The sequence below is a fragment of the Carcharhinus amblyrhynchos genome, chromosome 2, assembly GCF_965287045.1.
Source record: "Carcharhinus amblyrhynchos chromosome 2, sCarAmb.v2.hapA, whole genome shotgun sequence".
Classification (NCBI taxonomy): Eukaryota; Metazoa; Chordata; class Chondrichthyes; order Carcharhiniformes; family Carcharhinidae; genus Carcharhinus; species Carcharhinus amblyrhynchos.
The window spans coordinates 41,636,206-41,662,298 of NC_137325.1; the positions used below are offsets into that span (position 1 = coordinate 41,636,206).

Sequence of the window (26,093 nt, forward strand, 5' to 3'; positions counted from 1 at the left end):
TTGGTAAGAAATTGTTATTTAAAGTTGAAGTTCATGGAATTTAAAGCAAAATATTGACTTGTGTTGGAAATTTATTGAATGCAGGAGACAACAGGTAGGGTATTCTAATCGGCAGAATGTAACTAAGGTTGTTCTGCAATGATTTTTGTTTTGAGTCTCAACTGTTCAATGTACTTACTATCAACTTAGATAATGAAATAGAAAACTACATATAAGAACAATACCAACAGCACCAAGATAGAAAGTATCGTAAGCCATGTGTAGAGATATTGATAGATAGATTGAGTGAAGGAAAAAGCTGTAGCAAATGGATTCCAGTATAGGCAAATGCGAGGTCATACACTTTAAGCTTAAAAAGTATAGAATAAGGTGCTTTTGAAATCCTATTGGATTTCTATGAGGATGTGACTAGTGCGGTAGACAGAGAGGAACCGGTGGATGTGGTGTTTTTAGATTTCCAGAAGATGTTTGATAAGGTGCCTCACAAAAGGTTGCTGTAAAAGGTTAGGGTGCACAGAGTTAGGGGTAAGGTGTTAGCGTGGATCGAGGATTGGTATTCTAATAGGAAGCAGAGAGTTGGAATCAATGGGTGCTATTCTGGTTGGCAGTTGGTGACTAGTGGAGTGCCGCAGGGATCGGCGCTGGGGCCTCAACTGTTTACAATTTACATAGACGATCTGGAGGAGGGGGCTGAGTGTAGGGTGGCAGAATTTGCTGATGACACGAAGATGAGTGGAAAAGCAAATTGCGCGGAAGGCGCGGAAAGTCTGCAGAGAGATCTGGATAGGCTGAGTGAGTGGGCGAGGACCTGGCAGATGGAGTATAATGTTAGCAAATGTGAAGTTATCCACTTTGGTAGAAATAATAGTAGGAGGGATTATTATTTAAAAGGCGAAAAGTTGCGGCATGCTACGGTGCAGAGGGACCTGGGGGTCCTTGTGCACAAATCACAAAAACCCAGTCTGCAGGTGCAGCAGGTGATCAAGAAGGCGAATGGAATGCTGGCCTTTATAGCGAGGGGGATAGAATATAAAAGCAAGGAGGTCTTGCTGCAACTGTACAGGGCACTGGTGAGGCCGCAACTGGAGTAGTGTGTGCAGTTTTGGTCACCGCATTTGCAAAAGGATATAGTGGCCTTGGAGGGAGTGCAGAGAAGGTTCACTAGGCTGATACTGGAGATGAAGGCGCTAGCCTATGAGGAGAGATTGAATAGACTGGCTCTGTACTCGTTGGAGTTTAGAAGGCTGAGGGGGGATTTTATAGAGACTTACAAGATAATGAAGGGGCTAGATAGGGTAGAGGTAGAGAGATTCTTCCCGCTTAGAAAAGATAGCAGAACTAGAGGGCACAGCCTCAAAATAAGGCGGTGGGGCGGGGGGCAGTTTAGATCAGAGTTGAGGAGGAACTTCTTCACTCAAAGGGTGGTGAAACTCTGGAATTCTCTGCCCATTGAAGTGGTGGAGGCTACCTCGCTGGATATATTTAAGTCACGGGTAGATAGGTTTCTGATAGACAAGGGAATTAAGGGTTATGGTGAGAAAGCGGGATAGTGGAACTGATCCACTTCAGATCAGCCATGATCTTGTTGAATGGCGGGGCAGGCTCGAAGGGCTAAATGGCCTACTCCTGCTCCTATTTCTTATGTTCTTATGAAATGGTATAAAATTACTAATAGTGGAAATCTAGGGAGACTTGAATATCCTGACATATAGATCATTAAAATGTCATGAACAGCTGCAAAATATAATCAAAATGAATATAAAACACTGACCTTATCAAAGATTGAGAAACAAGAGGGTAGAAGTCATGCTTCAGCCATATATGGCCCTGGTTACATCACACCTGAACACTGCAAGTGGTTCTGGACATCACAACTTAGGCCTTGGATCAAATTATAGGTCTGCCACAATGGTAAATGGCCTGCAGGAATTAGTTACAAGGACAGATTACGGAAAGAAGGCTGATGTTTCCTGGAATTTAAAAAATTATGTGGCTACTTATACTCATAGTATGATTACGTAAGATCATATAAGAACTAGAAGCAGGAGTGGGCCATCTGGCTGCTCGAGCCTGCTCCGCCATTCAATAAGATCATGGCTGATCTTTTTGTGGACTCAGCTCCACTTACCTACTCGTTCACCATAACCTTTAATTCCTTTACTGTTCAAAAATTTATCCATCCTTGCCTTAAAAACATTCAATGAGGAGCCTTAACTGCTTCACTGGGCAGGGAATTCCACCGATTCACAACCCTTTATGTGAAGAACTTCCTCCTCAACTCAGTCCTAAATCTGTTTCCCCTTATTTTGAGGCCATGCCAGTGGAAACAACTTCAACGCTTCTATCTTATCTATTCTTTTCATAATCTTCTATGTTTCTATAAGATCTCCCCTCATTCTTCTGAATTCCAATGAGTATAGCCCCAGTCTACTCAGTCTCTCCTCATAAGCCAACCCTCTCAACTCTGGAATCAACCTAGTGAATCTCTTCTGCACCCCCTCCAGTGCAAGTATATCCTCTCTCAAGTAAGGAGACCAAAACTGTACACAGTACTCCAGGTGTGGCCTCACCAGCACCTTATACAGCTGCAACATAATCTTGCTGTTTTTAAACTCCATCCTCTAGAAGGACAAAATTCCATTTGCCTTCTTAATTATCTACTGCACCTGCAAACCAACTCCTTGAGATTCCTGCACAAGGACAGACAGGTCCCCCTGTAAAGCATCATGCTGCAATTTTTTACCATTTAAATAATAGTCCATTTTGCTGTTATTCCTACCAAAATGGATGACGTCACATTTACCAATACTTACTCCATATGCCAGACTCTCGCCCACTCACTTAAACTATCTATATTCCTTTGCAGACTTTCAGCATCCTCTGCACACTTTGCTCTGCCACTCATCTTAGTGTCATCTGCGAGTTTTGACACTACACTTGGCCCAACTCCAAATCATCGATGTAAATCATAAACAATTACGATCCCAACACTGATCCCTGAGTGACCACTAGTCACTGATCACCAACCAGAAAAACATCCATTTACCCCACTCTTTGTTTTCTCTTAGTTAACCATTCCTCTACCCATGCAAAAATATTAATCGTGCACATTTTTCTTATGTAGCAGTCTTTGGTGTGGACCTTCTGGAAATCTGGATACACCACATCCACAGGTTCACCATTGTCCACATGTAATGTTCTCAAAGAATTCCACCAAATTTGTCAAACATGACCTTCCCTTCATGAACTCATGCTGTGTCTTACCAATGGGACAATATATGTCCAGATGTCTCACTATTTCTTCCTTGATTCTATTTCTTCCTTCCTAGGCCTGTGACTAGTGGAGTGCCACAGGGATCCATTGTTGTTGTCATCTATATCAATGATCTGGATGATAATGTGGTAAATTGGATCAGCAAATTTGCTGACGATACAAAGATTGGAGGTGTAGTGGAGAGTGAGGAAGGTTTTCAAAGCTTGCAGAGGGATTTGGACCAACTAGAAAAATGGGCTGAAAAATGGCAAATGGAATTTAATGCAGACAAGTGTGAGGTATTGCACTTTGGAAGGACAAACCAAAGAAGAACGTACAGGCTAAATGGTAGGACTCTGAAGAGTGCAGTTGAACAGAGGGATCTGGGAATACAGGTACAGAATTTCTGAAAAGTGACGTCACAAGTGGATAGGGTCGTAAAGTGTGCTTTTGGTACAGTGGCCTTTATAAATCGGAGTATCGAGTATAAAAGTTGGAGTGTTATGGTAAGGTTATATAAGGCGTTGGTGAGGCCGAATTTAGAGTATTGTGTATAGTTTTGGTCACCCAGTTACAGGAAGGATGTAAATAGGGTTGAAAGAGTGAAGAGAAGGTTCACGAGGATGTTGCCGGGACTTGAGAAACTGAGTTACAGAGAGAGATTGAATAGGTTAGGACTTTATTCCCTGGAGCGTAGAAGAATGAGAGAGATTTGATAGAGGTGTATAAGATTTTGATGGGTATTGATACAGTGAATGCAAGCAGGCTTTTTCCACTGAGGCTAGGTAGGCATGAAAAAACCCAGAGGCCTTGGGTTAAGGGTGAAAGGAGAAAAGTTTAAAGGGAATATTAGAGGGAGCTTCTTCACACAGAGAGTGGTGGGAGTGTGGAATAAGCTGCTGGATAAAGTGGTAATGCGGGGTCACTTTTAACATTTAAGAAAAACTTGGACGGGTTCATGGATGAAAGGGTTGTGGAGGGATATGGTTCAAGTGCAGGTCAGTGGCACTAGGCAAAAAATGGTTCGGCACAGACAAGAAGGGCCAAAAGGTCTGTTTCTAAGCTGTAATTTTCTATGGTTCTATGATAGATTCAAGCATTTTCCCTACTACAGAAGTTATGCTAACTGGCCTATTACAGTGCGGAAGGAGAAAATTTGGCCCTTCCTGTCCATGCTGGTTCTCTGCAAGCAACTCAGCCGGTCGCACTCCCCTGTCCATTTTTTGTAACGCTGCCAATCCTTTACCTTCAGATAATAATGCCCTTTTGAAAGCCATGATTGAATCTGTCTCCACCACACTCTTAAGCAATGCATCCCAGATCCTAATCACTTGCCACACAAAAATGTGTTCCTCATGCCACTCTTTTGCCTTTTTCTTAATTCATTCATGGGATATGGCATTTATTTCCCATCCCTAACTGCCCTTGAATTGAGTGGCTGGCCTGCTAGGCCATTTAAGAGTCAAATTTGCCGTGGATCTGACCAGATCAGATAGGGATGGCACATTTCCTTCCCAAAAGGATACATGTGAATGAAATGGGTTTTTAAGACAGTGGTTTCATGGTGTTAGCGCGAGTGGGTGAAATGACCACTATGGACTCAGGGTGAAGTTCAATAACGGCACAGCTTTATTTTCTTTTTACGTCGACAGAGAAGCACAGTCAGGACATACAATCTGACTGTCGCCAAAGTGCTCTAAAGACTCCCCCACAACGGGCTACAGTTATACCTCAACTTCGCGTTTCAAATGCTAATCCTTTATTTACAGTATTTGACTTCAGCCATCCTGTTTCGATGTTTTTGAGTGCTGGAGCAATTGTTTTAAGTGTGTGTTAATTGTTTTTGTCTGGTTGGTTATCAATGGTCTGGAATCTCTGGGGTTTGAACCATGGGTGTGTTATTGATCTCAAAAGTCTTGAGGGGCCAGGGATGTTTCCTTAACTGTGTTAATTTTAGGTGTCTCCATGGGTTGTTTGACTGGTTTAGAAGTGCTGATTTTGATGGGGTGGGGATGTGTTCTTTAATTTAGTTCCTGTAGGTGCCATCCTGTCCAATTTCCCTTATGTGCTAGCCCTCATTTGCATTCTAAAAGCATGCTCCTGCCTACTGATCAGTGTCTGTTACTTTGTGATTTTAGTGGAGGGCTCTGAGGATAGCTTTAGTTTGCTTCCATTTTGTGTGCCCAATTTCATAAAATTTGTTGTCCGATAACACATGGTTATCATTAGACTTCTAATTCCAAATTTTTATTGAATTCAAATTTCACTATCTGCTGTGGTGGAATTCAAAACCAGGTTCCCTGGTTCTTTGGATTGCTCAGCCCAGTGGCAATATCTCTACACAAATGCCAGTACACCACTCCCATTAATAGCGTTTGCAGTTTCTGGTTCCTTCAGCCATTTCTTGATATCACGTGAAGTACCAGGAGGTCAGTGTACCAATAAATTTTTGAGACCATTCGGTGTTATAGTTTCCAGTTCTTAAGGCATTGATGTTACCCCCTTTCTGCTGCTACTATCTCTTTCTGTAGACAGCACTTTTAAGATTTAATGGGAGATAAACATGGCCATCCTTAGAGTTCTGTTTTCCAAATATCATGATTGTCTTAGATTGATAAGCCACATACCAGTTTATTGTCTTAAAACATTCATCCTTGTGATGTTATACAATTACTTTCTTTGTTTCAGGACGACCAGTTCATTTCAAGAATGTCTTTTGGTTGGTCTAAGCATATGCTTAGGTGACACCTCTTGTCTGGAATGTATACTGTTTTTCTTGCAAGACAGTATGACAGTTTTCGAATACACAAGCCAGGTTGTGTCACTTTCAGTGCCCATCTTTTGCAGCATTCATTGTCCACTTTAAAAAATATGACTGTTCCAAAGTGTCCCAAGTGGTCATATTTTGAAACATATGAATATGACATCCCTTTACTGAGCATGACATCCATCAATCCCTTCTGTTACCTCTTCTAATGACTCAATTAAGTTCATTACAATTTTTCCTTAACAAATATATGCTGGCTTTCCTTAATTAATCTACAGTTGTCCTTTGCCTTCATCAAGAGGAGGATCCATACATGGAAAATGTTTCACATTTTACAAGACTTCATGGTTGATCTCAATTGTTTGGGTGCGGTGTTCTGCTGTGTGAGATGGTTGGAAGAAGATTGTAATAGCCATAAGGCACAACAACAACTTGTCAGGTGAAAACCAAACTAATCATTTATTGTGAAACAAACTATGTACAGATCAGAATGACAAATGCTACTTTACTCTCCAACACCTGGATCCAACTGAGGGACAGCCTGCTCCTGGACACACGCAGGCTGCTATTGGCCCAGGTTTGTGCACCCTGTTACAATAGGCCCATCAGGCATTGTGACCCACGATCACTCGCTCCTTAAAGGGGAGATGCTGCTACCATATTCCTCCCCCTTTATGTTCCTTATTGGACACAATCTGGTGCAGGAGCCAGGAGGATAGCTTGTGAGGCTTTCGCACCAGGCGCTAACCAGTCTTGCTCCAAAAGCCATCTTCTCAGACGTGTTTTGCTGGCTCAATTAGCTTCACGCCCAAAAATGACGTAAAGCAGATTTATACATTAATGATTAACGTGCCCGGCATGGCTGTTTCAGGCCTGATGTGGAGATGCCAGCATTGGACTGGGGTAAACACAGTAAGAAGTCTCACAACACCAGGTTAAAGTCCAACATGTTTATTTGGTAGCAAAAGCCACTAGCTGTTGGAGCACTGCCTCTTCATCACCTGGCGAAGGGGCAGCGCTCCAAAGGCTAGTGGCTTTTGCTACCAAATATCTTGTTGGACTTTAACCTGGTGTTGTGAGACTTCTTACTGTGTTTCAGGCCTCCCAGATATTTTGCCCCTTGTCAGTGAGAGATTTTGTTGACAATAATCACTCATGGTACCCATCCATGGGGACCAGATCTATGGCTGCACCGGGGGAATTGGAGACCATTGAAGCCTCAGGTGTCATGGGTATGGCTGGGGAGTGCCAATGGGACAGTGCCAGCCTGGCAATGCCTACTGGGCACCATAACTCTACATGAGGCAATGCAAAGGGGATGGGGCCTAAGTTGGATGGAACAATAATGGGAGGGAGGGGGAAGATCTGCAGTGGGGGAAGGGAACTCGATAAGGAGAGGGGACACAAGAGGAAAGCTCTGCAGGGATGGTGATTGTATGGGGGGGAGGGGAGTGATATCTGGGGAGTGGAGGGAGAGGGGTAGTAGGAGAATTCTGAGTGCACTGGGAAATGGCTTCCCCCCACTACTGGTAAGAATTGCATTTCTGTCCAAAAAGATGACAATGTCATAAGATTGCATTGTCAAACTCTCCCAAAAAAACAGGTTTGAAACTCCAATTTTTTGGGAAGATCCAGTCTATTAATTCTATTTACAAGCAGGTAGCTATTTACAACAGTAGACAATGGGATTCGGCGTAAACAGGCAGAGGCAGGGTAGGTTCTGTTCTTTGTTCTTCCAGAACTTAAAAGGAAGGGGTAAGTATGAGTGAGAGACCAGTTTGTTGCTTTTGGTGAGGGATGTGGGAGCTCCTAGAGTTGCCTGGTCTCCCGGAAATCCATATCTGCGCCAGGTGCGTGGAACTGCAGCTCCTCAGGGACCGTGTTAAGGAACTGGAGTTGTGGCTCGATAACCTTAGTTTAGTCAGGGAGAATGAGAAATTAATAGAGAGAAGTTACAGGCAGGTAGTCACACCGAGGCCACAGGAGGAAGACACGTGGGTCACGGTTAGGAAGGGTAAAAGCCACGTACCAGAGAGTACCCCAGTAGCTGTCCCCCTTAACAGTAAGGGCTGGGCGACAGATGGGAGAGGGAAGGGGAGTGAGCAGTCAGTGAAGGGGTCCCCTGTGGTTGTCCCCCTCCAAAATAAGTATACCGTTTTGGATACTCTGGAGGGGGATGACCATGATAAGAAGTCTGACAACACCAGGTTTAAGTCCAACTGACTTATTTGATAATAAATTCACAAGCTTTTGAGGTTTGCCTCTTCGTCAGGTGAATGGAGAGTACTGGCCTCAGACAGAGCATATAACAGCACAGACAGTTTAGGCACAGAAAGGGGGATGACCGTCCAGGGGTAAGCCAGTGTGACCAGATCACTGGCACAGAGTTGGGCTCTGTGGCCCAGAAGGGAAAGAGGGGGATTAGGAGAGCAATAGTGGTGGGGGACGTGATGGCTAGAGGCACAGACAGGTGGTTCTGTGGGTGCGAATGAGACACCAAGATAGTAGTCTGCCTCCCTGGTGCTGGAGTCCTGGATGTCTCTGAGCGGGTAGGAAGCGTACTAAAAGGGGAGGGTCATCAGACAGATGTCATTGTCCACATTGGTGCAAATGACGTAGGTAGAAAGAGCAGGGGGGTCCTGCAAGAGCAATTCAGGGAGTTGGGTAGTAGGCTAAAAAAGTAGGGCCTCTAGGGTAGCAATCTCTGGACTACTCCTAGTGCCTAGTGCTAGTGAGGCTAGGAACAGGGAGATTGTACAATTGAACGCGTGGCTAAAGGACTGGTGCAGGAGGGAGGGTTTCAAATCCGTGGATCACTGGGAAGTCTTCAAGAGAAAAAAGGACAGGTTATACCTAAACTGGAAGGGCACAAATATCCTAGCTGGGAGTTTTGCTAGTGTGGTTCAGGTGGGTTTAAACTAATGTGGCATGGGGGTGGGGTTCAAAACAATAGGTCAATAAGCATAGAGGTTGGGGATGAGCTTGGGGCCAGGACAAGGCTATCTAAGACGAAGAGCGTTCTGGGGGAGGATGACCCATGGGTGGGATGCCTTATGAGGATAGGTTGAGGGAGCTTGGTCTTTTCTCCTTGGCAAGATGAAGGATGAAAGGTGACCTGATAAAGGTGTGTAAGATGTTGAGAGGTATAGATCAGTGGATTCTCAGAGGCTTTTTCCCAGAGCTGAAATGGTTGCTACGAGAGGACACAGGTTTAAGGTGCTGGGGAGTAGGTACAGAGGAGATGTCAGGGGTAAGTTTTTCACTCAGAGGGTGGTGGGTAACTAGAATCGGCTGCTGTCAGTGGTGGTAGAGACATGTTTGATAGGGTCTTTTAAGAGACTTCTGGATGAGTACATGGGACTTAATAGGATTGAGGGTTATAGGTAAGCCTAGTAGGTAGGGATATGATTGGCGCAACTTGTGGGCCGAAGGGCCTGTTTGTGCTGTAGTATTTCTATGTTCTATATAGTGGGCCTGGAGGTCTGGAGTGCATCTGCTTCAATGCAAGGAGTGCAATGGGCAAGACAGATGAACTTAGGGCCTTAATGCTTATACGGAATTTGGATGTGGTTGCAATGACAGAGACTTGGTTAAAAGGGCAGGAATGGCAGCTGAATATTCCAGGGTGTAAGTGTTTTAGGCGAGACAGAGGAGGGGCTAGAAAAGGTGGGGGGAGTAGCAATACTGGTTAGGGAGCATATTACAGTGGTGCAGAGGGTGGACAATTTAGGGGGGGGTCACGTAACGAGTCACTGTGGGTGGAGCTTAGGGCTGGGGGGCTTGACGGGGAGGAATTTATAAAATGCGTACAGGAAGGTTCTTTGGAACAATGGAACAATAAGAACATAAGAACATAAGAAATAGGAGCAGGAGTAGGCCATCTAGCCCTTCGAGCCTGCCCCGCCATTCAATAAGATCATGGCTGATCTGTCGCTGCTCAGTTCCACTTTCCCGCTTTCTCCCCATAACCCTTAATCCCCTCTCTTATCAAAAACCCATCAACCCGCGTCTTAAAAATATTTAGCGAGGCAGCCTCCACCACTTCAACGGGCAGAGAATTCCAGAGATTCACCACCCTTTGAGTGAAGAAGTTCCTCCTCAACTCCGTTCTAAACCGCCCCCCTTTTATCTTGAGGCTGTGCCCCCTAGTCCTACTGTCTTTTTTGAGCGGGAGGAGTCTCTCCACCTCTATCCTGTCCATCCCATTCATCATCTTATACGTCTCAATGAGATCTCCCCTCATTCTTCTAAACTCTAACGAGTACAAGCCCAGTTTATTCAGCCTCTCCTCATAGCTCAACCCCCTCAACTCCGGTATCAGCCTAGTAAACCTCCTCTGCACTCCCTCCAAGGCCAAAATATCTTTGCGCAGGTGCGGCGCCCAAAACTGCACACAGTACTCCAGCTGCGGCCTCACCAATGCCCTATACAGCTGTTGATAGTCCAACTAGAGAGGGGGCTATACTGGACCTAGTACTAGGGGATGAGCCTGGTCAGGTCATCAAAGTTTCAGTAGGGGAACATGTAGCAAAAAGTGACCACAATTCTGTAAACTTTAGGATAGTAATGGAAAAAGATGAGTGTTGTCCTATGGGTAAGGTGCTGAATTGGGGAAAGGCTAACTAGAGCCGGATTAGGCAGGAATTGGTGGCTATTGATTGGGAGAGCTGTTCGAGGGTAAATCCACATCTGGCATGTGGCAGTCTTTTAAGGAGCAGTTGATAGGACTGCAGGACAGATATGTGCCTATGAAAAGGAAGGATAGGAAAGGTAGGATTCAAGAGCTGTGGATTACCAGGGAAATTGAGGGTCTGATCAAAAAGAAAAGAGAGGCATACGTTAGGTCCAGGCAGCTAAAAACAGATGGAGCATTGGAGGAATTCAGAGAAAGTAGAAAAGAACTCAAACAGGGAGTTAGAAGGGCAAAAAGGGGTCATGAAATGTCCTTGGCAGACAGGATTAAGGAGAATCCTAAGGCATTTTATTCATATGTTAGGAACAAAAGAGTTGTCAGGGAAAAGATCGGACTTCTCAGGGACAAAGGAGGGGAATTATGCTTCGAGCCCAAGGAAGTAGGTGAGATCCTAAATGAATACTTTGTATCAGTATTCACAAAGGAGAGGGACATGTTGACTGGGAGTGTCTCAGAGGGATGTGTTGACCTGTTAGAGAAAATCTCAGTTACAAGGAAGGAAGTGTTAGGTTTTTTAGGGAACATTAAGACAGACAAATCCCCAGGCCCTGATGGCATTTATCTAGACTGCTCAGGGAGATAAGAGATGAAATTGCTGGGTTTCTAACAGAAATCTTTGTCTCTTCACTGCCTCTAACCAAAATCTTGTCTCTTCACTGGACACAAGTGAGGTCCCAGAGGATTGGAGGAGAGCAAATGTGGTCCCGTTGTTTAAGAAGGGTAGCAAGGATAACCCAGGTGATGATAACCCAGGTCAAGCTGATGAGCTTGACATCCCTGGTAGGAAAATTGTTGGAGAGGATTCTTAGAGATAAGATGTATGCACATTTAGAACTGAATAATCTCATTAGCGATAAACAGCATGGTTTTGTAAGAGGGAGGTCATGCCTCACAAATTTGGTTGAGTTTTTTGAGGAGGTGACAAAAACAATTGACGAGGGAAAGGGCTGTGGATGTCATCTATATGGATTTTAGTAAAGTGTTTGATAAAGTCCCTCATGGCAGGTTGGTTAAATCACATGGGATAAAAGGAGAGCTAACTAGATGGGTGGAGAACTAGCTTGGCCATAGAAGACAGAGAGTAGCATGGTATGTTGGGGAGACCATGCAGACGCTACGACAACGGATGAATGAACATCGCTTGACAATCACCAGGCAAAACTGTTCCCTTCCTGTTGGCGAACACTTCAGTGGTCATGGGCATTCAGCCTCTGACCTTCGGGTAAGCATTCTCCAAGGCGGCCTTCATGACACACAACAGCGCAGAGTCGCTGAGCAGACACTGATAGCCAAGTTCCACACAAGAGGACGGTCTCAACAGGGATCTTGGGTTCATGTCGCACTATCTGTAACCCCTGTGACTTGCCTGGGTTTGTCTGGAGACAATACACATCTCTTTAACCTGTGCTTAATGCTCCTTCCACTCACATTGTCGGCCACTTTAGGACTTGAACAGCAGGTTAGGTGTAAAGATTCGCATTCTATTCAGTAATCTGTAAACTGTCTGTGCTTTATATGCTCTGTCTGAGGCCTGAACTCTCCATTCACCTGAAGGAGAGCTTAACCTCGAAAGCTTGTGAGTTTACTATCAAATAAATCGGTTGGACTTAAACCTGGTGTTGTCAGACTTTTTACTGTGTTTACCCCAGTCCAATGCCGGCACATCCACATCATGACTAGTGGTGTTCCACAGGGCTCTGTACTGGGACCTCTGCTGTTTGTGATATATATAAATGATTTGGAAGCAGGTGTAACTGGTGTGATCAGAAAGTTTGCAGACGACACAAAAATGGCTGGACTTGCAGATAGCGATGAACATTGTCAGAGAATACAGCAGGATATAGATAGGCTGGAAAATTGGGCGGAGGAATGGCAGATGGAATTTAAGCCAGATAAATGCGAAGTGATGCATTTTGGTAGAACTAATGTAGGCAGGAGCTATACAATAAATGGCAGAACCATCAGGAGTGTAGACACCCAGAGGGACCTGGGTGTGCAGGTTCACATCCTTAAAGGTGGCAGCACAGGTGGAAAAGGTGGCATATGGCATGCTTGCCTTTATAGGACAGGGCATAAAGTATAAAAGTTGGCATATGATGTTGCAGCTCGATAGAACATTGGTTAGGTCACATTTGGAATACTGCGTCCAGTTCTGGTTGCCTCACTACCAGAACGCTTTGGAGAGGGTACAGAAAAGGTTTACCAGGATGTTGCCTGGTATGGAGGTCTTAGCTATGAGGAGAGATTGGGTAAACTGGGGTTGTTCTCCCTGGAAAGAGGAGGATGAGGCGCAACCTAATAGAAGTGTATAAAATTATGAAGGGCACAGATCGGGTGAACAGTGGGAAACTTTTTCCCAGGTCGGAGGTGATGAACACAAGGGCTCACAGGTTCAAGGTGAGGGGAGCAAAGTTTAACACAGATGTCAGAAAGATGTATTTTACACAGAGGGTGGTGGGGGCCTGGAATGCATTCCAAGCAAGGTGGTAGAGGCGGACATGCTGGGATCATTTAAGACTTAACTGGATAGCCACATGAACAGACTGGGAATAGAGGGATACAAACGAATGGTCTAGTTGGACGCATGAGCGGTGCAGACTTGGAGGGTCAAAGGGCCTGTTTCTTGTGCTGTTTTGTTCTTTGTATAAGATCAGTCTATCAGGAGATTTCTGAATTCTCTGGGAATACCTCAGCTCTCTGGCAGGTTCTTCCTCAGTTGAGATAGTGATGTCTTGAGCAGCGGTTCAAATCATTGGATCCCTGCAGTGCAGAAGGAGGCCATTCAGCCCCTTGTGTCTGCACCGACAGCAATCCCATCCAGGATCTATCCCCTTAACCTCATGTATTTACTCTACTAATCCCCTGATACTCAGATGCAATTTATGGCCAGTCCACTAACCACCACATCTTTGGGGAGTGGGAGGCAACCAGAGCACCTGGAGAAAACCCACAGACACAGGGAGAACTTGCAAAATCCACACAGACAGTCACCCGAGGCCAGAATTGAATCCAGTTCCCTAACGCTATGAGGCAGCAGTGCTAACCACTGTGCTACCATGCTGCCCAATTAGGGGGCTTCCAGTGTCAAGAAGGGTCATTAGTGCAGATATCCTTGCTAGTTCCCACTGAAACAATATGGATCCCTTCCTCTGATGTAACTGGTGCCACTAAACTTGGCATCATTGGAGAAACACTGGAAGGTGCTGGGGGGAGTGATATCTGGGGAGGGGAGCTGCAGGAACAACTTGCTCTACCAGTACTATGTTGATTTCTCTCCTCATTATGTGATCTATCTCTTTCTGCATTGGAGATCAATCAGGTACAACACAGGGCCTGTTTTTGCTAGGATCTCCCCAGGAACCAAATCTGGACCAACGTTAAAGTTACGGACCTATATTAAATCATTCATCTCAAATGATCTATCACCTTTAACAGAATTGTGATTGTTCTTTTGTGCACCCTGTTTCACCTCCATCCTCCTTCCTAAACTGGGGAACACTAAGTCAAACACTGGAGTTGCCTTCCCATCAGTAGCTCTGCAGGAGTGGTGTTGCTCTTATTTGTGAGGAGGAATCTAGCAAGCTTTAATCGCAAAGGTGTGGATGGCTGTTTTTTCTCATTGCTCACTTGAAGGTCTGACGAGCTCTTTCTGCTAAGCTATTTGAGGCTGGGTTGTAGGGTGCAGTATGCACATATTGTATTCCATTAATTCACACAATGCTGAAATTCCTCCCCTGTTAAAGCAGTCCTGTTGTCAGTAACTAAAACTTCTGGTAGGCTGTGCATAGCAAAGGTTTGTTGAAGCTTCATGAACAATGATGATGATGTTGTTGATTTCATTTTGTGGATATCAAGCACTTGGAATGGACATCAACAATAATCAAGAATACAGTGCCCATAAAAGAACCAGTGAAATCCACCTGTAGCCATTGTTTACTGGCATTGTTTGTGACTGGCATTGATCACATGATCTGACCAGATTTTCAATATCTTTTAAATGCCTGGCCACCAAATAGAACCTCTGATGGGCATCTTCATTTTGGTCTGACCTGGGTGAGCACTGTACTATTATTATAGAAATATTCCTCTTGCTGGGCTGGAACCACTGCTCTTGTTCCCCACAGTAACACTCTTTGTCTTTGCAGCTCAGTTTGTCTTTGCGGAGCTGAAACTGCTGGTCTGACATATGAAAGTGCCATCCATAAAGGACTATTTGTTTTACTTTGACAGTACCATGTCTCTAGTTTGTTTAGATGATACTGGCAGGATGTCTAAGAATTGAGAGCCATCACTATCTCTTGTAGTATGGGAGGTGGTGGCATGCTTTGAGGCAGTGGGAGGTACTTAAGGCATTTGCATTCAGTAGTTGGGAATTTGGTCTGTGCTGGAGCACGTAATTATAGGTTGCCAGGAGTAAAGACCACTGTTGGACTCTGGCTGATGCAATAGAGGGAAAGGGCTTGTCCTCGCAAAGTAAACCCACAGAGGCTTGTGACACTGGTCACATATGCCTGTACGCATAGTGGTGAAATTTTTTCACCCATAATTGATGGTTCAGCTTTCTTTCTTGATTTGGGAATATTGTTTCTCAGAATCAGTCAAGCTATGTGATGCAAAAGTGACGGGTCTTTCAACATCATCTTCCATTCTTTGAAACAAAACTGCCCCTATGCTGTAAGGTAAAGCATCGCATTTCAAATTTCTTTTTTTCAGGTTGAAATGGACTAGCAAGTCTGAAGGTTGTAAAGCGAGTTTGACTTTCTCCAAGGCTTCTTTCTGTGGCTCATTGCAATACCAATGTTGATATTATTTTAAAAGCAGATGTAAATATCAAAAGATTAAATATAAACTGGTCATAGTAATTAGCCATGCCCAAGAAAGTGTTCAGCTCTAAAATTTTCTAAGGTGCTGGTGCTTCTTTGATCACCTTAACTTTTTCTTTTAGAATGTGTAGCCCCTGAGTATTGACTTTGAATCCAAGTGACCTTGTGGGCCTGGGAAGTGCACTTTTCTCTCAAATTGAACTCCCACATCTTTGAATCATTTAAGTACCTCTTCAAGGTTTGCCAAATGTTCTTCTTGAGAAGCTCTGGTAACTAAAACATCATCTAGATACATCACTACTTTGAGTATCTCTTGCAATAAACTTTCCACACTGAAAAATAGCATATGCAGAAGACGCACCAAGGGGTAGTTGGCTGTACTGTTACAACCCCTTGTGGGTATTAATTGTTACAAATTTTTTTGAGTCTTTATCCATTTCCAATTGCAGATACACATGATTCATGTTGAGTTTTAGGTATGTTAGACCTCCTGCTAGCTTTGCTTAGAGGTCCTCAATCTTTAGAATTAGATACCTATCCAGCTTGGCAGTTTGATTGATAGTCAACTTGTGTCTCCACAAGTTCGAACTGTTCTGTCTGGTTTCATTGCAGGTAGAATGGGTGCTGCTCATTCTGAGAACTCAGCCAGCCTTATTATTTCTAATTCTTCTAAATATTTAAGTTCTGACTCAACTATTTCATGTAAGGAGTATTGCAAGAGTGAGCCCTGTAAAATTTGGGTGTTGAATCCAAATTTATGTAGATTTTAGGATGCCCAGTATCTAGTCTAATTCACTTAAAATCTCTAAGAGGGTGTGGGAGGGGTGGGGTGGGGGCGGGGGATGGCTGCTGAGCTCTTGGAGCGCCATTGTGCTGGCACTCCAATCTCCCAGAGGGATCCCATGCCACCCCCCTGCCAATCACTCCCTATGCCAGTCCACCCACATCCCCACCTCACAGACATTGCCAATTGCCCCCATCCTCCCCAATCATCCCCATCTGCAGAGCTCCCCTTCTCTACCCAATCATCAGCCCTACAGAGCAGAATGCTACTTTACTCCTCAACTCTCGGCTCCAGCTGAGGGACAGTTTGCTCCTGGATCTGTGCTTTCGGCTGCAATTGACCCGGGTTTGTGCACTCAATTGTGATAGGCCCATCAGACCATGTGATCTGCAATCACTCACCCCCTTTAAAGAGACTATGGACCTCAGAATTCCACAATAATTTACGTTTAGTATGCAAAGAAATTATAGAAACCCTACAGTGCAGTAGGAGGCCATTTGGCTATTGAATCTGCACTACTCTGCAACAGAGCAGTACCTTGGTCCTTTCTTCCATCCTATCACTGTAACCCCACACATTTACCATGGCTAATCCACCTAAACTGTACAGGATTCAGATATCAGGATTTCCTTTCTCATTTCTCTGTAAACAAAATCTAGAATGATCTTGCAATGACTGAAGCTATATAGTTAAAATAATGTTTTCTGATATTTTAAACTGAACAAAACTACACTTACAACTTTACTGCTCATTTTATAATGGCTGTTAGACTACACAGCAGATTTTCATGAGCTGGTAAAATCCTGAAGTTTAAAAATGGTCCTTTAGAGGCACACTAACATGGTTTACATTTAAATCTCTGAAGTGATGAGGAACCAACTTCCTTATATGGTTTAGTGACGGGGCTGGGCCGAAGGAATAGGGTGGAGCTTTATTAGTCACTAGGGAGTGTAAGTCTATTGGGTCAGGTCAGAGAAGCAATACTGAACAGAAAAAATGTGCGTGTGTAGGACAAAGTAGATGAGTTTTATTAGAAGTTAAACTTTTTAAATTCTCGAATAAGTTTGTGCTTCCCCCACCTTCTTAATTTTAAGCGTACTGTACATCAAGTAAACAGCCATGAACGAGTGCCTGTTTCAGAGTCTCCGCGATTTAAGTGGACACTAAAACAAAGGATTCAGTGTGAATGTATGTTGATCTAAAAGCCCATGGTGGTAACGTGGAGTAACTCTGAAATCTGAGAAGCGGAATACCTCCTTTATTTGTTGCACACGTTATTAACCCGTGGTTAGCCTGTGTTTTTTGTAGGCAGTAAACTTTTACAGGCTGGATTACAATTAAACAATGGACAGCTATTTTACTGAGGTGAGTATACTTTATTTTTGTATGCTTATCTGTTTGAGTAGTTTAACTTTACATTTAGCTCTACTTCTGTAACATGAAGGGAGTGGTGAATAGCAACTGATCACAACCCCTGTAATACCGAAGAATGCGTGTCTTTAATGTTAACCAGGATATGGCTAATGCCTGGCTTCTCACTGAGAGGTCTGGCATTTCCTTTCAAAGGCTACAGGCTTCCTGCAAGAAACACGGCACTTTTTGCAGAGATATAACAGGGAACTGGACAGAGCTGTTACACTCAGACGTTTAAATAAATTTCTACAAATCGAGTTAAAAACCTTTTCAGGATTCTGGACGATATTAAGTCTATATTACAAGCACAGGTTAGTTGCACCTTTGCTAAGTGGAATAGTGAATAGACTGACTGATTCCAGGTAACCATGTGCTTTTGTCCAGTGGTGTTCCTGTATCTATAAAGTAAACATGGTCCCAGTTCTACTTATTACAGCTGTTGGCAGTCTAATTTCGAGAAAACTGTTGTTATACAATTGTAGATTTAAAAGAATGGTGTAGTCTCCGCATGAAGATTTTTAAAATTTGTCTGTGAGAATAATTTGGTTGGTATGTAGAAATCTGGGATGTTGAGTGAAAAATGATTGGGAGAATACTTGTAGGTATTGTTTATTCAGATATATCTGTATAAAGTAAAACTCTGACTGTATTAAATTATTTTGTTATGCACATTGATTAATTGCTTTCTATATTGGCTAAAACAAAGGTCTGAAATTGGAAACCGTTTAACGCTGATAATCAAAAGCAAGGATTGATGCCTTTAAAATGTGTACCAAAGTGTAATGTGAGTTTTAACCCTTGCTGTCTGTCAAAATGTATATTGAACTTTTAGTAGCTCTTTTGAACCATTTGATCAGCACTTTGTGTTGAACAGGAACATTTATGCCAATCATTTGTCAGCACTCTGAATCTACGCAAACAGGTAAGTAGAATGCTGTTGGCTGGAGACGGACTGAAACTTGTTGCATTAGAACTGACGAGGCTTTATTTCCTGCTTCTGAACATATTAGCAGCCTCTCCCTCCGATGCATTAATAAGATCGTTGATGTGGTTCACTAAGACGCTTAATTGATCAGGTATTTTGAAATGCATAAACTTGTTCCAGAACAGCCCCTTCATAAAATGTTTGTCCTTTTTTAATAAACTGAATTGAATATAATTAGCATTGTCCCGATTTCATGGACAATGTGTGGGTGGAGAAAAGTAGAAACAGTCATAATTTTCTGAGCATAATTAATTTCAATAATCCAAAAGTGCAGTGTAGTTTAAAATCTGTGTTTACATTCATCCTAATCTTTATGTTCTGAGTTGAACATAAGAGGTTTAAGTTTTACAGTGAACTTTAGTCTTCGGAAATATACTTGAAAAAAATCAGACATAGCAATTACTCATTTCGTATGTCTTCACATGCAGTTTCAATGCAAAAAGATAATTATGCTGACAATTAAATTGATGTGAGTCATATAACGTATGATAAAACGTTAATCAAATCTCATTGCCTTTGCTTATTTATTGTATGAAAAGTTGATTGGGAGAAAACTTGAAGCAGAATAAATCACTTTCATGTCTAATGCTTGGTGGTTTCAATCGCCAAGGGACAGAATAATTCTAGAGTCAGACCCTGATGAGTACCCAAATGATAAGACCCCTTGAGAAGGCCATCTCGTACTACTAGACTTGTGTAACCCCAATGTAGTACCAACTTTTTAAAAATTTATATATACAATTAGTTGGAATTGCTGAGTAATTTATATGTTTAGTACATTTGAATGTTTTGAGGAAGTTGGCAATTCTACGCATGTTCTTAAACCATTACCAGACAGGGGAGGAGCTGTGCACATATGGTGAATGCACTTTACAGACTCTGACAGCTGGTGCAGTAAACTGCAGGCAAAAATAGTGATGTTGGGGCATGAGTGCCAGTATTTTTAAAACAATGTCTTCTCAGTTCAACCCAGCAAGCCATCCTTTAGGAGTATTTTGTAATCGCTACTTTTATCAATGTTGGAATAGAAAACCCTATTTTCAGAAACATTTTGGAGAACGTTTTTGAGAAAATAAACATTGACCTGGAGTTTGCATTTTTTTCTTTGATAATTGATTCTAATTTTGCATCTCTCTTTCCTAAATGAAGCTGGTACAATTGGATAGACTTGTATTTATTTGCAGGTTGCTATGGTATTAATCTTACTAAGTGATGTAACTAACAACAGTAAAATTCATACAGCCCACTTCTGCTGATGACCTGTGTGTTTGTCAGCCAGCCATCTGCTGTTTGGTAAATCCCGTGTCATTAAAGTAAATGTATTCTTCACACATTCATATCGTCTTGTATATCCAGTGCAGTATCAATGCTTGAATGAGATACCTGAAAGCTGTTTTTGTGAAATATGTATGAAAAATGTAGAATCAAACCAAATCATTCAAATTCAAAAAAGGCCAGTAATGAATGGCAGGAGGCCTGTGTATTTCATCAAACCAAGAAGATTTTCAGTCACGAGCAATAATTCTGCTAAATTTTGTGTGTGTGCAGCTTGGTTATTTCAATACATGTGTTTATGTATGCATGGCATTTTCAAGGGGACAGCTTATCAATAGCCCATGCATTATCTTCAAGATTGGTATGCAGCTGTCTGTGCAGCTTGAGAGAGCACATTAGTGAAGGGATAAAACAGAATGATTTGTATTCCATTCTGCTCTAAATTGTAAGTTTAAACTGAGGTAATATTGTGTAAGAATTTGATGTCAATGTATCATGCTGCGACAGGTTAATAGGATTTCATTGCCTTTGAGTACTTTTCACTTTGTGCTCTAATTGCAATCCCTTTTTATAATCATGTGATCCTTTAGGAGCCATTGCCAGTCCTGGGGTTGATTACATGTAAACCTAATTTGCAACTTGGATATGATTCTTTTAGGTAGAACTTCAAATTTGGCATAATTACAGAAAAATATTAAATACTATAACATAAAATATTGTTTCTTGTCTTGGACTGTTATGTTTAATTAATAGTAAACTTGGCCCTATCTGGAATTTAATTCCTTAAACTTAATATTTGTAGATCTGTCAATTTATAAGTTAAGGACATGAAAATTATGGCTCTAATTTCAATGTAAGTAAGTGATGTAGCTTGGTTTCTTCTACCATTTTGGGCATTTGGTCACAAACATCCTTGGCACAGTTGTACCAAAAGATTTCTTGGATTAGCTTCGTGAGAATTTCTGCAACTTGCTCTCCATTCTCAAGTAGCTAATCGTTAATTTTAGGATTGGAAGTCTTATTTGTGTCTTTTATATCTCTTGAATATACAGAAAATTGTAGTACTTGTAACATTGAAGGCTAATTTCCTCTTTCTATGAATTATTTTGTTTTCTGTCATGTTGCTTTCATGTTTTTTGCTTTGGCTTTCATTAACTATTGTTGATTTTATTTTGTTCTCGTGCTGTTTCTTAGAAGTGAGATAACAATGTCCTAACATACAGCTAGTGACTTATTTTTCGGGCCAAAAAAAATTGGTTATCAAAATGAGGTATTTATCTTTATGGCAACTGGAACAGCATTTTGTATCTATGGCAAGGTCACAAATCTGAAACATTAACTCTATTTCTGTCTCCACAAATACTGTCAGATCTCTTGCGTGTTTCCAGCATTTCCTGTTTGGTTTGTATATGTGCTGTTTGTAATAAAACTAAAGCAAAATCAAGCAGTAGATGGAAGGAAACCAGAATTAAACTACTTCAAATAAATTAGGCGTGAAATCCCACAAAAATAGCTAGATATAATGCTACGAGTAAGTCGAGATAATGCTGGAAGAACCATTTACAGTAGCTTGGCGCACAACATTCTTCAGATGACCAAAATCCAAGCTTTTCCCAATAGTGAGTCTGTTGTTAATGGAAAGAAGTAAGTCTTTTCATTCATACAACGTGAGAACTGAAACAAAACCCCAAAATAAGGATTGGCTTAACAATTCTGAAATAAAGCTAAGGGAATTGTCTCCATAGAACCATAGAACACTACTGCACAGGAACAGGCCTTGTGGCCCTTCTTGTCTGTGCCGAACCATTTTTCTGCCTAGTCCCACTGACCTGCACCTGGACCATATCCCTCCACATCCCTCTCATCCATGTATCCGTCCCAAGTTTTTCTTAAATGTTAAACGTGAGCCCGCATTTACCACTTCATCTGGCAGCTCATTCCACACTCCCACCATTCTCTGTGTGAAGAATGCCCCCCTAATATTCCCTTTTAAACTTTTCCCCTTTCCCCTCCCTCTGGGCTCCCCCATCCTTCACAATATAGGAATGATGTCTTCTGTGAATGACTGACTGTTGATTGATGTTCTGTAGTTATATCCAGAGAATAAGCATTGTGCCTATGCATTTTTCTTCCAAAAACTATTACCTGCCTTGGTAAGATGGCAGGGAATGTAATTCAATGATTATGAAATAAATAAGATGAGATTAGTTTTAAGCAACATTTCATTCAACTGTCATAAAGTCAGTGATTTGTTACGCCCAAGACTTGAATGCTTCTGAATTTATGCAATTTATATTTGATCATATTATACTGGCTCTAAATGCTGGTATCATTTTGTTGCAGCGTTATTCCCATTTAGGTCCTTCTGCAGTACTTATTATGCTAAACATGCTTTCATATGATTAACCATAGATTGGGTCTGATGGCCCGATTTGATTCTTCCCCATTCCTAATGACCAGCAGCAGCTGACAGTGTCCTGAGCGTACTTCCAAGTCAAAGGGCGATACTCCTTTGTAGTTTGATCTTTTCTCAGAAATGATAGCATTTGGCTCTGGATTTTTTCTAAATACTGGGAAGATTGAAAGCATTGCTGTTTGCCAATGACTAACTCCATCCCTCTCCATGGCAGTGGTCTGACATGTTTGTTATTTTGTTGCCACATTTGACCCCAAGAAGAGCTTTCAACTACATGGTTATTATCATCATAATTCAAACACATTCCAGGCTAGTGTCTGAAATACTGTAAACTTGAGGTTATCCAGAAAGTCCCTATCACCCCTGTGCATGCTTGAGTCCCAGTCGAGCATCAGCTTGACTGTAAAATTCTCATCCTTGTAATCATCACAATTGTCTCAGTATGTAGACAGGCCAACTAGAGGTGAGGCTATATTGGATTTGGTGCTGGGAAATGAGCCAGACCAGGTGCTAGACTTGGAAGTTGGTGTGCATTTTGGTGATAGTGACCACAATTCGGTTACGTTCACCTTAGTGATGGGAAGAGATAGGCATGAACCTCGGGTCAGCAATTTTAGCTGGGGTAAGGGCGATTATGAGGCTATCAGGAGTGAATTAGGAAGCATGGACTGGATTAGGGGATTACAGGGACTGGGAACGTCTGAAATGTGGAGTTTTTTCAAGGAGCAGCTACTGCGAGTCCTTGATAGGTATGTCCCTGTCAGGCATGGTGGATTTGGTAGATCTAGGGAACCGTGGTGCACTAAAAGAGTTGAGTCGATGGTTAAAAAGAAAAAGGAGGCTTATGTTCGGATGAGATTGGAGGGCTCAGATAGTGCACTAGAAAGCTTTAGATTGGCTAGGAGGGAGTTGAAGAGTGAGTTGAGAAGGGCTAAAAGAGGACATGAGAAGAATTTGGCTGATAGGATTAAGGAGAATCCTAAGGCGTTCTATAGGTATGTCAAGAACAGAAGGTTGGTCAGGGCAAGATTAGGGCCAGTTACAGACAGCAGGGGGAAGTTGTGTGTGGAACCGGAGGAGATTGGAGAAGTATTGAACCAATATTTCTCTTCGGTGTTCACGCAGGGGGACATGAATATAGCTGAGGAGGACATTGGGTTGCAGGGGTGTAAAATAGACAGTATTACGGTTGATAAAGGGGATGTGTTGGAAATTCTTGAGGGGCTGAAAATAGATAAGTCCCCTGGTCCGGATGGGATCTACCCTAGGATTCTCTGGGAGGCTAGAGAGGTGATTGCAGAGCCTCTGGCTCAGATCTTCAGGTCGTCATTGGTCTCTGGTGTAGTCCCGGAGGATTGGAGGATAGCGAATGTTGTCCCATTGTTTAAGAAGGGGAACAGAGACTTTGCCGGGAATTATAGACCGGTGAGTCTTACTTCTGTTGTGGGCAAGGTTTTAGAAAAAATTATTAGGGATAGGATTTATAGTTATTTGGAGTGTAATGAATTGATTAGAAATAGTCAACATGGTTTTGTAGCGGGTAGGTCGTGCCTTACTAACCTTATTGAGTTTTTTGAGAAGGTGACCAAAGAGGTGGATGGGGGCAAGGCAGTTGACGTGGTATACATGGATTTTAGTAAGGCGTTCGATAAGGTTCACCATGGTAGGCTTCTGCAGAAAATGCAGATGTATGGGATTGTGGGTAATCTAGGAAGTTGGATCAGGAATTGGCTATCAGATAGGAGACAGAGGGTGGTGGTGGATGGTAAATATTCATCATGGAGTACAGTTACGAGTGGTGTGCCTCAGGGATCTGTTTTGGGGCCACTGTTGTTTGTAATTTTTATTAATGATCTGGATGAGGGTATAGTTGGGTGGATTAGTAAATTTGCTGATGACACCAAAGTTGGAGGTGTGGTAGATTGTGAGGAAGGGTGTCATAGTCTGCAGGGAGACTTAGATAGGTTGCAGAGCTGGGCCGAGAGGTGGCGGATGGAATTTAATGCGGAGAAGTGTGAGGTAATTCACTTTGGTAGGAACAACAGATGTGTCGAGTATAGGGCTAACGGGAGGACTTTGAATAGTGTGGATGAACAGAGGGATCTAGGTGTGTGTGTACATAGATCCCTGAAAGTTGGGAATCAAGTAGATAAGGTTGTTAAGAAGGCGTACGGTGTCTTGGCGTTTATTGGTAGGGGGATTGAATTTAGGAGTCGCAGTGTAATGTTGCAACTGTACACTACTCTAGTGCGGCCGCACTTGGAGTACTGTGTGCAGTTCTGGTCCCCGCATTACAAGAAGGATGTGGAGGCGTTGGAGAGGGTGCAGAGGAGGTTTACTAGGATGTTGCCTGGTATGGTGGGGAGGTCCTATGAGGAGAGACTGAGGGATTTAGGGTTGTTTTCGTTGGAAAGAAGGCGGCTAAGAGGGGATCTTATTGAAACATATAAGATGATTAGAGGTTTAGATAGGGTGGATAGTGATAGCCTTTTTCCTCGGATGGAGAAAGCTAGCACGAGGGGGCATGGCTTTAAATTAAGGGGGGGTAGCTACAGGACGGATGTCAGGGGTAGGTTCTTTACCCAGCGGGTGGTGAGGGATTGGAATGCCCTGCCTGCTGCAGTTGTAAATGCGTCTAGTTTGGGGGCGTTTAAGAGATCTCTGGATAGGTTTATGGACGAAAAAGGATTGGTATAGGCTAGTGGGTCATTGTTTTTGTAACTGGTCGGCGCAACATCGTGGGCCGAAGGGCCTGTTCTGCGCTGTAATGTTCTATGTTCTATGTTCTATTTTTAACTCTCTGAGATAACTGTACTCCTAATTCTGGCCTCTTATGCATCCCTGATTTTAATTGCTGCCTTCAACTTGTGATCATAGAAAAATGAATCATAGAAACCCTACAGTGCAGAAAGAGGCCATTTGGCCCATTGAGTCTGCACCGACTACAAACCCACCCAGGCCCTATTCCCATATCCCAACGCATTTACCCGCTAATCCCTCTAACCTACACATCTCAGGATGCTGAGGGGCAATTTTAGCATGGCCAATGAACCTAGTCCGCACATCTTTGGACTTATCTTTGATCATCTGACTTAATCCCCTCATATGGCTAAGTGACGTTTTGTTTTGTAATTACCCTGTGAAGCACATTGGGACATTAAAGGCACAAAAATATAAATGTATTACGCATTTATTCTTCGTCAATTGATCAAACAGAGGAAGATGGGATACGATCTCCGAAAAATGGCTTAAAAATGATATCACAATGACTTGAGGCAAACCGGATTGCAGTGCAATCCAAAATTTTCTTGTGCTACTGAAGGATCCGTCTGTCCTGGTACATGGATCACAAAATGTTAGTATGTTGTTACAACAAGGCATTGAAAAGTCAAATTGATTATTGTCATTTATTGCAAGGAGAGTGAAGTATAAAAGTAGCAAAGTTCTGTTGCAGTTGTCCAGTGCTTTGGTGAGACCACCCCCAGAAGGATTTATGTCCATTTTAATCAATTTATTTAGGATTATAAGTGTGTTAGCTGCAGTTTGGAGAAGGTTCGCTCAACTAATTTCTGAATTGAAATTATCTGGCATTTGGAAGAAGAGATGAACTCATTGACATATACATGATCCTGAAGAGACTTGACTGGGTAGATTGCAGAGAGGATGTCTCCCGATGGAAGAGTC

General features: G+C 42.6%; 1 protein-coding gene across 1 annotated transcript in view; it reads left to right on the top strand.

Moving 5' to 3' along the window:
- Positions 1-17,296: 17,296 nt before the first annotated feature.
- Positions 17,297-26,093, top strand: part of myo10 (myosin X) — a 351,157-nt gene continuing 342,360 nt past the window's right edge. Inside the window, exon 1 of the mRNA XM_080204973.1 lies at positions 17,297-17,685. Within this exon, the coding sequence (XP_080061099.1) occupies positions 17,665-17,685 (21 nt within the window). The 5' untranslated portion in view covers positions 17,297-17,664. The remainder of the gene's footprint in view (positions 17,686-26,093) is intronic.